The 15224-nt window shown below is 38.5% G+C and overlaps 1 protein-coding gene across 1 annotated transcript in view; it reads left to right on the top strand.

Annotated features, from left to right (window-relative positions):
- The window catches only part of LOC109480405 (fibrillin-1-like), a gene marked incomplete at its 3' end in the record, with an annotated part of 20846 nt that extends 5632 nt beyond the window's left edge, over nucleotides 1-15214 (top strand). Inside the window, exons 2-16 of the mRNA XM_019782599.1 lie at nucleotides 1803-1967; nucleotides 2078-2251; nucleotides 2685-2855; nucleotides 3133-3303; nucleotides 7728-7898; nucleotides 8023-8145; nucleotides 8360-8482; nucleotides 9358-9480; nucleotides 9871-9993; nucleotides 10850-10972; nucleotides 11742-11864; nucleotides 11988-12110; nucleotides 13963-14235; nucleotides 14457-14735; nucleotides 15073-15214. Coding sequence (XP_019638158.1) covers nucleotides 1803-1967; nucleotides 2078-2251; nucleotides 2685-2855; nucleotides 3133-3303; nucleotides 7728-7898; nucleotides 8023-8145; nucleotides 8360-8482; nucleotides 9358-9480; nucleotides 9871-9993; nucleotides 10850-10972; nucleotides 11742-11864; nucleotides 11988-12110; nucleotides 13963-14235; nucleotides 14457-14735; nucleotides 15073-15214 — 2407 coding nt within the window. The remainder of the gene's footprint in view (nucleotides 1-1802; nucleotides 1968-2077; nucleotides 2252-2684; nucleotides 2856-3132; nucleotides 3304-7727; nucleotides 7899-8022; nucleotides 8146-8359; nucleotides 8483-9357; nucleotides 9481-9870; nucleotides 9994-10849; nucleotides 10973-11741; nucleotides 11865-11987; nucleotides 12111-13962; nucleotides 14236-14456; nucleotides 14736-15072) is intronic.
- Nucleotides 15215-15224: the final 10 nt, after the last annotated feature.

Below are 15224 nucleotides of genomic sequence, written 5' to 3' on the forward strand. Positions count from 1 at the left end.
GGGGGGGGGTCATTTGACCCCCCCCCTCAGAACTCGCGAACGGTATGTCGTATGACCACCAATGTTTTTAGAGGATGGTGTACTAGTAAACATTTATCATATCTGCATTTTATGTCGTCATGACGTAATAAGACGTCATTCTGACGTCATTTATGTGATTTTCTTGGCCAAAACCGTCTAGATAGGTTATTCCCTGAAAACTAAATGGTATACAACATAAATTTACCAAAAGTGTTTATGACAGAATATTAGGGTGTACTAAGTCTTATGTTGCCCATAGCGACACCAGTGACGTCATAAAATGACGTCATGCATATTTCAGATATCCGCCATTTGGATCATCAATCTTGAATTTTCCAAAATAATTTTTTTTTTCATGATAAAGCCTAAAATACATTGTAAACATACTGAAGACCTTCATTTTAACCTTTTTTGGAAAAGAATGGAAGTATTGATGACATTTTAAGGAAAATAACCTGTATATACCTGTTCTAAGGATATGGTCCGCCTTCTTGGATTTTGGCCAATGACGTCATCAAATTAGCATAAATTATGCATAGTTAATTATAAAATTTACATAGAATTATATGGGATGTTATTAATATTAGAAACCATGAGTAACTTGACATGCAACTTACCAAACATGCATGGATTCTTTCAAAACTTCTCGAGTTATGCCGACCACAGACGGACCCAAACATGTCTTATCAACATTCTTTAGGAAAGTAAAAAACAGCTAAGTAGTAATTCTGTACAGTTGGGTTCGTGTAAGGCCGTAGTTACTTAGCAACAAGCAGCTTTTGAAACGTATAATAGGTTTGAAAAGAAGCTGCACATTTTGCCCTCTACATGAATAATTTAGAGCGAACAGTTAAGAAAACCAGGAGGCATGACGTATTATTGTGTGTATATTAGAGGATGACCTTGTCAACAGTTTTTGTTTGCAAACAATTCTGCCACGTATCCAATGTGAATCTAAAACATGTACAGCTATAAACCAGGTCTATGTCCCTATTAATCCCCTCCTTAAGTTTGTGCGCTGCACAGTTCAGAAAGTTTTGCCCCTGCGGAGATACGTCTTTTCCAAGATCCCACTGTGTTTCTACTGCTCTTCCAAGGCCACCAAATGTGTAGAATAATGTCTAGTGTGTTCAATGCCCCAGGGAAAAGCCACTGTTCCGAGATGGCTATAATATCGGTTTTAATATTTTGGGTTGAATAAAATATGTTCATTAGTAAATATCCTCTATGTTTCTTGTTCTTCTCCTCCTCCTCCTCCTGTCATTTCGTTAATTGGATTCAATCCCGTCATTTAAGGCCAAATGACCTGGAATTTGGTATGGCGTGTGGTACAGTGGGCTAGTACCAAGCGCAAAAAGAAACACAAGAAAAATGGAACAGAACCTGTCCTTTAATTTTTTAAATTTACTTTCGTATACATTTCTGGTTACCAGAAATGTGCATGTTTTGAATCATCTGTGTTCTCTAGCCTATGCTACATATGCCTGCTAATTTATATTATTTCATTCATATCATATCATGCAAACCTTTTTCACAATTCAGCATAACTACTGTTACACCAATATATAACGTATAGGTCAGTAAATACAGCATTTGACGAGATGTACATCCTTTACCATAAAAGCGTAACATGTGATCGGATACTGGTACAAAGTCATCAAGAATTCGGCAGGGTTGGTTATAGTACAGTATATCTAAAAAATGGTATAGTACAGTTGGTATTTGAAACCCTGTCTTCAATATGTCAATTTTTCAATTTTTGCGTGCATTTCTATGTTCAGTAACTGTTCAAGAATGCCCGACACTGAACGCACCTCCAAACGGTGCCGTGAGCGGTGACAACGTGCTCACCTTCACGTGTAACACAGGGTACAACCTGGTCGGTCCTTCTACACTTACCTGCCAGCGAGATGGGACTTGGAGTGGAAGTCCGCCAACATGCGAAGGTAACAAGTTTTGAATACATGTCATACTTCCAATGATCTTAGTCAATCTATGCACTCGTACATCCATGTGTATTACCTTTATTTCACGTCTAACATATTTATGATTTCAGCTGTACAGTGCCCCACACTATCCAACCCTACAAACGGTGACGTAAGCTACAGTACCAGGTACTACGGAGATGTGGCCTCCTACTTATGTGACACAGGATACAGTCTGAATGGCTACTCTACACGGACCTGTCAGTCTTCAGGGTCCTGGAGTCAAAGTGCACCAACTTGCGAGGGTAAGAAAATGTTTTTATTTGTTCATATGAGATTGTTTTAAGAAGGAAACTTTTTTTCAAAATGAATATTAAAAATCCGGAGAAAATTACAGTAAGAAGTGTTTCCCTTAGTATTACAATATACAGATTTTCAACTTTCTATTGATACGAGATAAAGCTTTAAATTTATCGATATTGCCTTGATTGTCCATAAGATAGCGTGTAGTGGACTGTAAGGAACATAGCGACCCCTGATAGACTTTGGGAAAGGCAAACTGTACTCTTCAGTGGACCAACTCCCCTAGCATATTATCAGTCTATTTGACCAATTTCTACTCTTTCCTGCCGTTTACCGAAGCCTGGTAGAGTCTACAATACTGTTGAGAAAGTGTCTTTTGCTACCCAAAATTGTTTAAGAAGTTGAGAGATTATGTTACCTTTCATTTTCTTGTAGTTGGACAGTGTCCCACACTGACATCCCCTGTAAACGGTGCGGTAAGCGGCTCCAATGGGTATGGAGGTACGCTCACCTTCACGTGCAACACAGGATACAACCTGGTCGGTTCTTCTACACTTACCTGCCAGTCAGACCTGACCTGGAGTGGAAGTTCACCAACATGCTCAAGTACGACATTCAAAAACAGAATTAAAAAGAGACACTATATATATAGACACAACTGAAGAGCCATTCGATTTTCGTAAAAAATCCTTGTGATGAAATAGAAGTCTTGTTAGTTTGGATGTCGGAATTTGAATATTTTTATATCGTTAATTTTGTTACAAATGGTTTGCAATAAAAGTAGTTGCAATTCTGCATATCCATCCGCAGCTCTATGCACAAAAGAAGATATTTGACAGGACTCAAAAGGACATTTTAAACCATGTCTTACCCTGTGTTCTAGTTGTACAGTGTCCACTACTGGCAGCTCCTGACAACGGTGGAAAGACTGGTGGAAATTCCTACCAAGACGTCGTGACGTTCAGTTGTAATCTTGGATATGATCTTGTGGGAAGTTCAAGTCTGACCTGCCGAGCTGACGCCAGCTGGAGTGGGAGTGCTCCAACCTGTTCACGTAGGATAAAAAGTTTCTGTCTACTGAAGCAGATAAACTTTTACTGCCCATGAATGATAGTAGTTATGTAATTATAACGCAGACGGAAAAAAAATCAGTTGATTAAAGACCATGCTTGTACAATAAGATTATCCAATAATTCAGCTAACGTTAACTCACAGACCTCAGTCTAGCTCTGACTACAGTGGGGGTAACATGTATAGAGGCCTGGCTAAGACAGTGACCAAGACAAGTTACTCTTATATTTGGCTCTTCCTAATACTGTGTGACTAAAAGTTACCATTGATACTGAATGAAATAAAATTTGAAAGAAGACAAAAATAACAAGAAATAAACAGAAACAATTCGAAAAACTAATGAAACAATACAAATCATCTATCTGAACAAATAAAGATAGATCAAACTAATCTAATTATTACGACGAGCATCAGTACAACTATAAATAAAATGAGCAAGTTTTGAAATCAACAAAACAAGGAAAGCAAACAAACTCAGGAAATGGTGGTTGGTTGAAGTAGTATTTCCCTTTTTAAAACCATTTTGAAACTGGGTAAGAACGGACATGTTCTCGTATATTTTTCTGGGAAGAAGTACAGTTTCCACTGGATACATATTGCTTTCTGTTTGACAGGTAGTCTGAAAGCAAGTCAATGGCATGATGTTTAAGACAATAAGTCTTTAATTTATCAAGAAGTATACTGTGATCAACCGTATCGAACGCCTTGGATAAATCGAGAAATATTCCGACGGTGAACTCATTGTTCTCCAGGGCCGACGTGATTTTATCAATAAGATGTTAGAGGGCCATACAAGTTAAGTCATTTTTCCGAAAGCCATACTGGTGTGCATATAGGACATAATTAGTTTGTATGTGCGTCAAAATTATTTTATACACTACTTTTTCCAGAATTTTTGAAAATACCTGCAAAATGGATATGGTCGATAGTTTGTTAATACAGAGGGGTCTCCAGACTTATAAAGAGGAATAACTTTGGCTATAGATAAGCAATTGAAATAACATTGTAAGAAGTTAATCTCACCTAAACAAGAATGTAATGGCAACGCTGACTTTCCAAATTGTCTGTTAGTGTCGGAAATTGGTTTACAATTGCTTGTAGTAGTTGTACAGTTTCCCAGTCTACAGAGCTCCGATTTTCATAATGTTAACTGTTTTCTTAGGAAGCCAAATGGACACCAAAATTACACGACATATTTTTAGACACTTACTATCAAAGCTAAATTTCGCTGTGAGGAAGATTTTCAAGTTACAAAAACAAATATCTACAATTAGACACTTTAGAAAATTGAAATTTAAACACTAGAAAGGCCAATATTTGCTTTGGAGCAAATACAGCGATGGGTTCACCACATTTTACGACATGGCAGGGAAAGAATGAGAAACACAAGCGAAAACAATGATTTACATTGATATAACTATAATATGAAGTAACATACAACTAAAACAACAGTTGGATAGCTATTCCCTACTTTATTGGTTAGGATTTTTAATTGCATAATGCAAACTGTTGATTTTCAAAATAAAAAAAAACGTTCATGCCCCGCCATTCCAATGCTGGAGCAGGAAAGCTTGAAATACCTACCAAAACACTTGAATAAAGACATACTGTTAGTATGGAAATGCTCTGTGCAGGTGTTAATCAAGTTAAATCCCAACAGCCAATCAGCAAGAAATGCTCTGTGCAGGTGGAAATGCTCTGTGCAGGTGTTAATCAAATTAAATCCCAACAGCCAATCAGCAAGAAGAATAGAGGAAAGCTGCATGCCTATTGGTTGATGCCCTGCATTCCATTGTGATGACTCATGCCCTAACGTGGTAAACACGGCACACTAACACAGTAATACATTTGCTATAACACAGCCAAAAAACTCAAATAAAACCATTCTAAAAGCCCGTATCACAAAAATTTAAAAAACGCCTAGGGGTATTTGCCCACTGTACCTCCATACCAAATTTCAGGACCTTAGGCCCTAAAATGAAGAAGCTGAATCCATTTAAAAAATGGCAGGAGGAGAAGAAGAAGAAACACCAGAAAAAGCAATATGGGTTCACCACACACCACTTCGTGGTGTGGTGAACCCATAACAAGATTGGTTTTCCAGAAACTGAAGGTTGTTGATAGTAATTCCTTGATTGTGTGACTTAGTTACAATTATCTTGATCATTCTGCATGGTTTGATATTCTTACTTAGAAAAACAGTATAGAAAAATTTTTGAATTGGTACAAAAAGATTGGAAGTTATCATGCTTATCTGTCCCTACAATTTGTCTTGGTGGCTGGACCGTCTGGGATGTTTATTAGTTTATGTGGTCATGGGGGTCAATTCACTTTTCAAGCTGCTGGAAAAATGGGGAGAACTTTTTTATGACAGGACACAGGTGCCTCAATCCTGTAGTTTAAATGGGTTGTTATTTTGAAAGCAACCAGAGTTATAATTCATAATGCACGCAGGAAAAAACAGTAATCGGTAATCATATATGGTAGGGATTGTAACAGGAATCTACATATGAGCAACAAAAAGTATATTTCAATCGTCGTCTTCCGTACTGCTCCTGTTCTATTATCTTGCCAGGTGTGCAGTGCCCAACGGTGCAGTCTCCTACAAACGGTGGTTCGAGTGGCGACAACTACTACCAGGACGTGATGAGCTTCACCTGTGACTCTGGTTACGAACTGGAAGGTTCAACATCCATAACGTGTCAGGCAGACGGCACGTGGAGTGACAGTGCTCCCAGTTGTGCACGTAAGGTTTAATCTTGTGTCTGGTCCTGTTAAAACAGTTGAATAGTTAAGCTCCTGTTCTAACAACAGGACCTACTTGGCCAATTTGCATCATCCTTGTCTTGACTTGTCTAACTTTTGTTTCCGTTTGGACATTAAAAGAAAGTTGTCTTTCCAAATTATCATCCCATATCAATCAATAAACCATTCTTATAAACCTGCTTTTAAGTCTCCAGTGCCGCTGACAAAATGTAGTGGACGCTACCTCAGACGTCTAACCGTTTCCAAAGTCATATCCAGTTGCTTGAGTTACTGTGGTGAATAGTGCTATGTTTGTTTAAATTGTGTGTGATTATTTGGAGAAGGTTCAATTTTTTTATAATCTTATTTACCCCCTCTGATAAACTTTAATGCTACTATGACACCTTACTCCCTGTAGCCGTACAGTGTCCACTGCTGACAGCTCCTGACTATGGTGAAATGACTGGCGACAATTACTACCAGGACGTGGTGACGTTCTTGTGCGATCCTGGATACGAGCTTGTTGGACTTTCCAGCTTGACCTGCCAAGCTGACAGAACCTGGAGTGGAATTGTCCCAACCTGCACACGTAGGGAAACTTATGTTCATGTATTCCGTGGAAGATATTAACCATATAACACGAACATGGTTAGATAGCAGAAGATGACTGAGTGATTTAGTTGAAAATACCAGTGCGTCTTTTTTTTAAACTTGAGAACATTCAATTGTTTTAGAATATGAATTACAAACTAGGGTGAACTTGCTAATATGGGGTGAACTAGGGTGAACCATGCTAATATATTACTCAACATATAGCCGTACAGTGTCCACTGCTGGCAGCTCCTGACTATGGTGAAATGACTGGCGACAATTACTACCAGGACGTGGTGACGTTCACGTGCGATTTTGGATACGAGCTTGACGGGTTTTCCAGTTTGACATGCCAAGCTGACAGAACATGGAGTGGAGCTGAACCGACCTGCACACGTAGGGAAAATCATGTCTTACGGTGAAAAAAATAGATTATACAATCGTGGGTAGATAGTGAAAGAGGACGGAACGATTTAGTCCAAAATCCGTGAGTTAATTTATTTTTGTAGGAGAACGTTCAGTTGTTTCATAATTTAATTTTCCAGCGAAAATTTGGGGTGAGTCCCAATTTTTTCCAGTGTTGGAAGTTAAGTCTAGTCTATACTTCACAATCTTTCCCTATGTATAGCCGTACAGTGTCCACTGCTGACAGCTCCTGACTATGGAGAAATGACTGGCGACAATTACTACCAGGACGTGGTGACGTTCTTGTGCGATCCTGGATACGAGCTTGTTGGATTTCTCAGCTTGACATGCCGAGCTGATAGAACCTGGAGTGGAACTGAACCGACCTGCACACGTAGGGAAAATTATGTCTTCTGCACACGATAGCTAGATCACACTATGATATTGATTACTGTAGTTTTACTTGAAACTTATTGACCTAAAATCTAAAGGATGGTAAAGTCTGTTAAGCACAGGTTGAAAAAGTGACCAATTTTGAATCTGGTATCAGAAGTCTTGACTTGTGAATGTATGCAAGGTAACGAAATTAACCTGTGTAGTTTTATTACAAGTCCTTTGTTCTTCCATATTCTCTTTTGTCACAGCTTATACTGATTTGTTTTTCAGGTGTTCAGTGCGCGGTTCCCTCGTCTCCTGTTAATGGTGATTCTAGCGGCCCCAACTTCTACCAGGACGTGGTACAGTTCACGTGTGACCAGGGATATGATCTGGTGGGATATTCTAGTTCTACCTGCCAGGCAGACCGAACCTGGAGCAGTAATGTCCCATCATGCAACGGTAGGATGCTGTCCAATAGATTTGAACTTTCTACTAAAATGCTTTGGAAGACGAATCCTAAACTCACTAGATGCACTGCCTGCTAGCACCTTTTCAATCAAAATTGTCTTGTTGCTCTATGCAGACATTGATGAATGTTCGGCTGCAAATGGTGGCTGTGACCATGTATGTACTAACACAATGGGCAGCTTCCAATGTTCGTGTGTGGATGGATTCACCTTAAACTTGGACAGCCACTCCTGTGATGGTAAGTGGCATCATGTTAAGATGAATAAAGCATTACTCGTTAATTTTGTGACATATCTCCTAACTTAAAGTGTGCTGATTTACACATACTCAGCAAATACAGGCTCATTTGCCAATGGATTGTTTTAGCGCGTCATTTGCCATCTCTTGTGCGCTAACATCTGCTCCTTTAAGGTGGGGAACTATTTGACTTGTAGTAACCGTTTCTAATACAGACCGCGATGAATGTGCCGTTGGAAATGCCGGCTGTCATCATAACTGTAACAACATCATCGGGAGTTACTGGTGTTCTTGTGGAAGTGGCTACAGAATAAACGGCGATGGGCACTCTTGTGATGGTGAGAATCTCTTACCGATACTTACCGATTTGCTATTTCACATGAACGTATCTACAACATTAATTTTGTTCATTTGCCTGTAACAGGGTGAGAGATGTATTTTCTATGTACCAGTGTGAGAGGTGTGCTTACTATGCCAGTGTAAGAGGTGTGTTTACTATATGCCAGTGTGAGAGGTGTGTTTACTATGTACCAGTGTAAGAGGTGTGTTTACTATGTACCAGTGTGAGAGGTGTGTTTACTATGTACCAGTGTGAGAGGTGTGTTTACTATGTACCAGTGTGAGAGGTGTGTTTACTATGTACCAGTGTGAGAGGTGTGTTTACTATGTACCAGTGTGAGAGGTGTGTTTACTATGCACTAGTGTGAGAGGTGTGTTTACTATGTACCTGTCTGAAATTAAATATATGTATACATGATCAGATGTGGACGAATGTCTCGCTGCCAGCGGTGGTTGTGCTCAGACTTGTACCAACACTGTCGGCAGCTTCTACTGTTCCTGTGGACCTGGCTTTAGTTTAAATACCAATGGATTCTTTTGCGACGGTAAACAAATTTTGTACACTTCATACAAAAACATATAGATTAATTTCCTCAGGATATCGATGTAGAACTATAATGAGACGCTTATATGCTTTGAGCGGAGGTCTTGCATGATAATGATTGTATAGGACAAATTTAGACATGCAAATCATCTTGATGCGTATAATTATTTACCCCATGTTATTTGTATTTTATGACCTGCTGATCAAAGATTGAGTACGATTGAAAAACACGTTGTATGCCCACGTTTGATTGTTGCCAAAGCGAGTTAAGTATTGTTTCGTGTTTCTACCTTACCGTAGATGTTTAAACCCGTCACTTGTTTTATACAGACGTTAACGAATGCTACAATGGAAATGGTGGATGTGGACAGACCTGCACTAATCTTATCGGGAGTTTCCAGTGCTCCTGCCAGAATGGGTATAGACTGGATAGTGACGGTTTTACTTGTAATGGTATTGGCATTTTATTACACCTTGATTGCAATGATTATATTTCTAAATGGCAGTAGAAAGTAATATATAGATATTCAATATAATAAAGATTCATTCCCTTTGAAATTTTACCGCATGATGGATTTAATTGTGTTGAACAACATTAACATAAACTTTTAAAGTACATATTTTCTACTCTATAGTCATTTCATTTTGTTGCCTCTTTGGAGTCAATGATAGACCAGTTAAGCTGTTTGGTCATCATGCTAGTCTTTACAATTTTACTTTCTCACCACAGTTTGTCCACTAGTATTCCGTTAAGGGATTGACACTTTTGATGTTCCTAAATGCAAAACAAAGTTTTAGATTATTTTCTTTTGGTCTTACGTACCTTTTTCTATTAAAACTAAGACGTGAATGAATGTGCTTCTACTAACGGAGGTTGTGAGCAGACTTGTAGGAACAACATCGGGAGTTTCCAGTGTTCCTGCGGGGCTGGTTACAACCTGGATGGCAATGGCTTTACTTGTAATGGTAAACGGTGTATTGTTATGTTATGTTATGCTATGCTATGCTATGCTATGCTATGCTATGCTATGCTATGCTATGTTATGTTATGTTATGCTATGCTATGCTATGTCATGTTATGTTATGCTATGATATGCTATGCTATGTTATGTTATGCATGCTATGCAGTGTTATGATGTGATACTTCGGAGTATGTTATATATGCCATGTTAACAGACCAAAAGTGTACTTTGGATATGCTATCAGCATGTTAGCACAGTTCTATGACATCATCATCATTATCACAAATTATTTCATATTTGGGAGTACTGGACATTTTTAAGTTTTTCACAACATGCAATCTGTAATACATGTCCTACACCTAACGTATTGTACATTTCTCATGATTGTCTTCCCACACATGTCCTACACCTAACGTATTGAACATTTCTCATGATTGTCTTCCCACACATGTCCTACACCTAACGTATTGAACATTTCTCATGATTGTCTTCCCACACATGTCCTACAACTAACGTATTGAACATTTCTCATGATTGTCTTCCAACATAGATGTGAATGAATGTACTTCTACTAACGGTGGCTGTGAGCATACTTGCTGGAACAACATCGGCAGTTTTCAGTGTTCCTGTTCAAATGGATACAGGCTGAATAGCAATGACCTTGCTTGCGATGGTAAGCTATACAATAGACTGTCTTTTAATAGACATTAAAATTAATAATGCACAAGAACTGTGTAAAATTGAACGTAAGATGCTTATAAATACTTCGATTGATGTAGACTATTTTATCGCTGTTTAGCAGCTATGAACCTGTGGCTGCATTTAAAGTTCGCCAAAACATTGCTTTCTACATTATGCAGACGTGAATGAGTGCGGCACTGCAAACGGTGGATGTGACCAAGATTGCACGAACTCCCGTGGAAGTTTCCAGTGTTCCTGTGACATTGGCTACGACTTGAATGGCGATGGGTTTTCCTGTGTTGGTTAGGATTTACGTCTGCATTTTTTATCCTTTTTTCTTATTCGTATTACATAGTAAAAATCCTTTACATAGTTGATGATCATTTATCTACTACTGTTTTCTTTTCTGTTAATGCTATATTTTTTTTAGATATCAATGAATGCCAAACAGCAAATGGCGGTTGTCAGCAATTGTGTAACAACACCATAGGAAGTTTTCAGTGCGGCTGCAGCAATGGTTACGCTTTGAACGACGGAGGTTTTGCCTGTTATGGTAGGAAACGCGCCACATTATTCATTTGCCACATGTTACACCAAGTCTTATTAACGACGTTGAATATGGAAATATTTTAGCGGTTTTCGTACTGTACAGTACGTCTGTAACAAATACAAATGGCTCCCCAAAGGCAGACCTTGCCACTACCGACAAGGTGACATTAACAGATGATACAATTGTCACCCCAACAATAATGCCAAACACAACAACATTTGGTCATGCACTATCGGGAATTCCTGGCATAGTACCTCTTTGCTCACTTCGATTTTGCAACATAAAGCAGGCAAAAGAAATGTCGACATCGTATATGATTTCGTACAAAAACACCACAGAACAATAAACACTGAATCGAGTCACTATGGAAATAATTTTATTGCCTGCCTTGTTTCAGATTGCTACGTTTTTTCATCATTCTTTTGCACTTTTTGTTAATATTCAGGATCCAGAATATCATGAACGATGGGGAGAGTATGGTCACTCAAAGTTAATGTAATCTTTTTTTATTTCATTCTCAGACGTAGATGAATGTGAAACTGCAAATGGCGGCTGTGGACAGATTTGCAACAACACCATCGGTAGTTTTGAGTGCTTCTGTCGTACCGGCTACATCCTGCATGTGGACGGGCTGGCCTGTAATGGTAAGTATGATTTCTGCAATGAATATGTCATATCATCATTATTGCCGTGTACATGATACATCAAGCCAGCTTTTACTCGCAAAGGGACATATGCATTGTGCTGAGAATTGTTGTTTCTGTCAGATATTGATGAATGTGATACAGCAAGCGGAGGCTGTGGGCAGTTCTGTACTAACACCATCGGTAGCTTCAACTGTTTCTGTGCGACTGGATACAACCTAAGCATGGATGGGCTCACCTGTGACGGTAAGGACTTTGCACATTTCTGTGAGATTAGATAAATAATGGTGATGGTGAAGGGCCAACTAGCATTTAGCCTTAGCACGAATTTGCCTGTAGACGAGCACTTTGGCCTGGAATTTGGTACTAGAGGTATGAATATGACCATTTCGGTAGTGAATCTTAAACAAGCTATATGAAGTGATTTCAGGTAAAAATATTTATAATTTTGGGGAAATGAGAATTGCAAAGAGTGAATGCTAGTATATGTCTTTTAAATCACGCATCCTAAAGGCCTAACGTCGCAAGTTCTGCATTTTTACAGGCATTATTTACCATTTTTCGTTCACTGTTAATATGTGGTTTTGTCTGAGACAATCTAAGACAGGTTTCTGTCTATCAAAAATCATCCTGCTCCACCAGTCAGATTTTTGCACAATTACGGATTACTCACATGATTCTACAATGCACATTTTAAAAGAAATCCACAATAACTCTTTCCAATTGTTATAATACAAGTTATGTTCTAACATTTACATAAAGATCACAATAATTCTTTACATTTGGTAGTGTTAATGGTTGTTTTTCTTGCATTTTCTTTCAGAACTGATTAACATTAATTGAAATAGTGGTATATATTATGAACATTAGTTAGGAGTGAAGAAAATGGACTCACAGAGTATGCATAGTACTTTCATAAACAGATACACTACTAAAAGCCCAGTTGTGTTTTTTAATGGTTTGCCCCACAGGGTTCCATCCCATTGTGAATCTTTTATGTTTGTCTACGACAACGACGTCCATCTCTGTAAGCTGGATGAAGCCAGTTGCTGAAATTAATGGTTACAGCATCACGTACAGTCCTGTGTTAGGTTAGTTGTCCTTTTTCTGTATTAATATTACTCTTTTTTACGTCTGCATTGGTAAGTTGTGGACAATGTTGATTTCAGGGTTTAAAGATGTGTTGATACAATACACACACACACACACACACACACACACACACACACACACACACATATATATATATATATATATATATATATTGTATCAACTATCATTTTGTATGTAACCGATTATAACATAATAAATATAAATAAAGTTAGAACATTAATGTTGCCATACGTATCAAATGTATATTATGTATGCAATTGTTGTGCTATGTTCTTTTATGCACAGGTTACTAAGAAAGTAACATAAACACAATTTGCCTTGTTCAGGATTCTCCCAGCCCTCAGTTATGGCATCGTTCTGGAGTCGTAACGACACCGACGCGACGATACCCGGCTTGTTCAGCGGCGTGGAGTACTCCCTCACGGTTCTTGCCTATGGACTGTGGAATGACAGCGCTAACATCAGCGTAGAGTGCATAACTGGTACTTACAATATTACTTTATACGGTAAAATATATTAGAATAACATTAATGTTTCATAACTACTTGTCAGCAACGTTAAACATCGTTAAGAAATAACTATTATATGTGTTGGTAGTAATCAAAGATGCTAGATTTTATTCCAACAGATGAAATACAGATAAAGTACAGATGGAATTTTTTACGACCCCTATCGCCTTCATCAGGATGAATAATTACCGATCACGTAATGTCGTCACATCCACATTGAATGAAGGGAACAGTGGTCGTTGAGAATCTGTACTTGTTGTGATGGAATAAAGTTTAACATTGTACTAAAATATCTAACTGATTGCTTATGAAAAATCATAGCTTTTCTAACACACTAATAATGATGATAATAATAACGTAAGAAATTAATTGTCTAACGTTGATTTTATTGCAATATCGTTAGTTTCAAACATAAATTTTACAAACTTTAGTATTCAGCAGCAATTTCTTATATGTAACTTTTGTTTCAACTGCAGAATTGCCACCTCCTACAAACTTTACATTTTGCCAAGTCACCGAGAATTCAGCAACTGTTCAATGGACAAAACCTGTTGATGCACTGGTGGTTGCCTACAAGGTGTGGCTAACAGAGGAGGAAACTGCGCTCACAGTTTCCAGAAAGTATCTGCTTGACTCAGCGACTTCGACAATCTTTACTTTTCTAACCCCTGCTACAGAGTACGTGGTTGCAGTAACCTGTATCAGTCCCTCAGTCGAGGGACTGCAAGCAAGCGTTACCATTGTAACAGGTGAAAATTTAGGGGTTTTTTTACTGACGCCGTATGATATGAAATCAATTGTATTCTACATGTATATGTGCTTTATACGACTGCGGCTCTTCACAATTTTATTGCGTATCAAAACATTCCTATTGTATTGCTGCTGGCTTCTGTTAAAATGGTTCACATCAATTCAAGATTGATGTTTACCTTTTATCTTAATTGTGTGGATTTTGCATTTACCGATGCAGATACGGATCCTCCCGGGCAGTTATCAGTGGACGACATTGGTTACACCAGCTTGGGGCTGTCCTGGATCCCACCAGTTGCCAAACTGACAGAATACGAATTGACTTACAGCAGAGCTGAGCACAGCAGGACACGGCGATCTCTCAATGTTTTCATCCTTCCTGGTGACGTCGGTAACTACTGGCTACAAGAACTTCTCCCTGCCACTAAATACGTCATCAGCCTGACGGCCGTCAGTCGGTTTGGGCGGAGTGATACAATCAATACAACTGTTATAACAGGTCTGTTGATATGTTTAAAATTAAAGGAAACACAGTTAAAGTATCTCTGCCTTTGTTATGTCTATTGAGATTCTATGTCGACAATAACATTTTTAAAGAATATAAAGCGTCTAAGGATACCCTAAATCCACGGCACACGGTATCTTTTCACATCTTACATATTAACATGAACACTAGGTTATGACCTGATAAGCCATGGCATGGGAAATGGAGCCTTCTTATTTGTCGACGGCTACTTGCTATATGATAATTTGTATTCGTAGTACAGATACATGTAGCTTAATGATTTAAGAACATGATTAGTATGCATACAGTTTCTCTTTCATGTTATTTACAGGCACGGATCCTCCGATTCATATCGAAATAAGGAATATTTCCTCCACCTGGATGACCGTGACATGGACAGCACCTGTGGCGACGGTAGTCTCCTATGATTTGACAGTAACCGATGCTACGACCATGGCAAAGAAACATTTCAGGTGCGTAAAC

The sequence above is a fragment of the Branchiostoma belcheri genome, unplaced genomic scaffold (assembly GCF_001625305.1).
Source record: "Branchiostoma belcheri isolate BF01 breed outbred unplaced genomic scaffold, Haploidv18h27 scaffold501, whole genome shotgun sequence".
NCBI lineage: Eukaryota > Metazoa > Chordata > Leptocardii > Amphioxiformes > Branchiostomatidae > Branchiostoma > Branchiostoma belcheri.